The sequence below is a fragment of the Aptenodytes forsteri genome, unplaced genomic scaffold (genome assembly GCF_000699145.1).
Source record: "Aptenodytes forsteri isolate BGI_AS27 unplaced genomic scaffold, ASM69914v1 C12904610, whole genome shotgun sequence".
NCBI lineage: Eukaryota > Metazoa > Chordata > Aves > Sphenisciformes > Spheniscidae > Aptenodytes > Aptenodytes forsteri.
In genome coordinates, this window is record NW_008800079.1 from 1 (window position 1) to 364 (window position 364).

At 63.5% G+C, this 364-nt stretch overlaps 1 protein-coding gene across 1 annotated transcript; it reads right to left on the bottom strand.

The window, feature by feature from the left end:
• Positions 1 to 6: 6 nt before the first annotated feature.
• On the bottom strand, positions 7 to 358 carry LOC109279764 (cytochrome P450 1A4-like; the record flags this gene model as incomplete). Its single annotated transcript, XM_019474632.1, has 1 exon — positions 7 to 358. A coding segment is annotated over exon 1 (352 nt), but the record flags the coding sequence as incomplete, so codon positions are not given.
• Positions 359 to 364: the final 6 nt, after the last annotated feature.

The following is a 364-nucleotide window of genomic DNA, read 5'->3' on the forward strand; positions in this document are numbered from 1 at the left end:
GGAAGCTGTGGAGGTCAGGGCGCCCCATGAAGTCTTCTCCTTGCTTCACCAATGCTTGCCTGATGGTGTCCAGCCCGCTCAGCACCAGGACGGGCCGGGTGCCGATCCTGATCTCCATCACGTCCCCATACTTCTGGCTCAGCCTGGTCAGGACCAGGTGCGTGTCCTTCCTCAGCTCCAGCACGTTGCCGAGGATGGGGTAGCCTCTGGGTCCTGGGGGGTTCTTCAGCCCCTTGGGCACGTGCTGCCGGAGGGACTGGATGAGCAGGAAGACCAGGCAGAAGATGGCGGCCACGAGGAGGACCTCGGTGGCCGAGACAACGCCTTGGCTTCCCACCAGCGATATCGCAGCCTTCATCGCTGC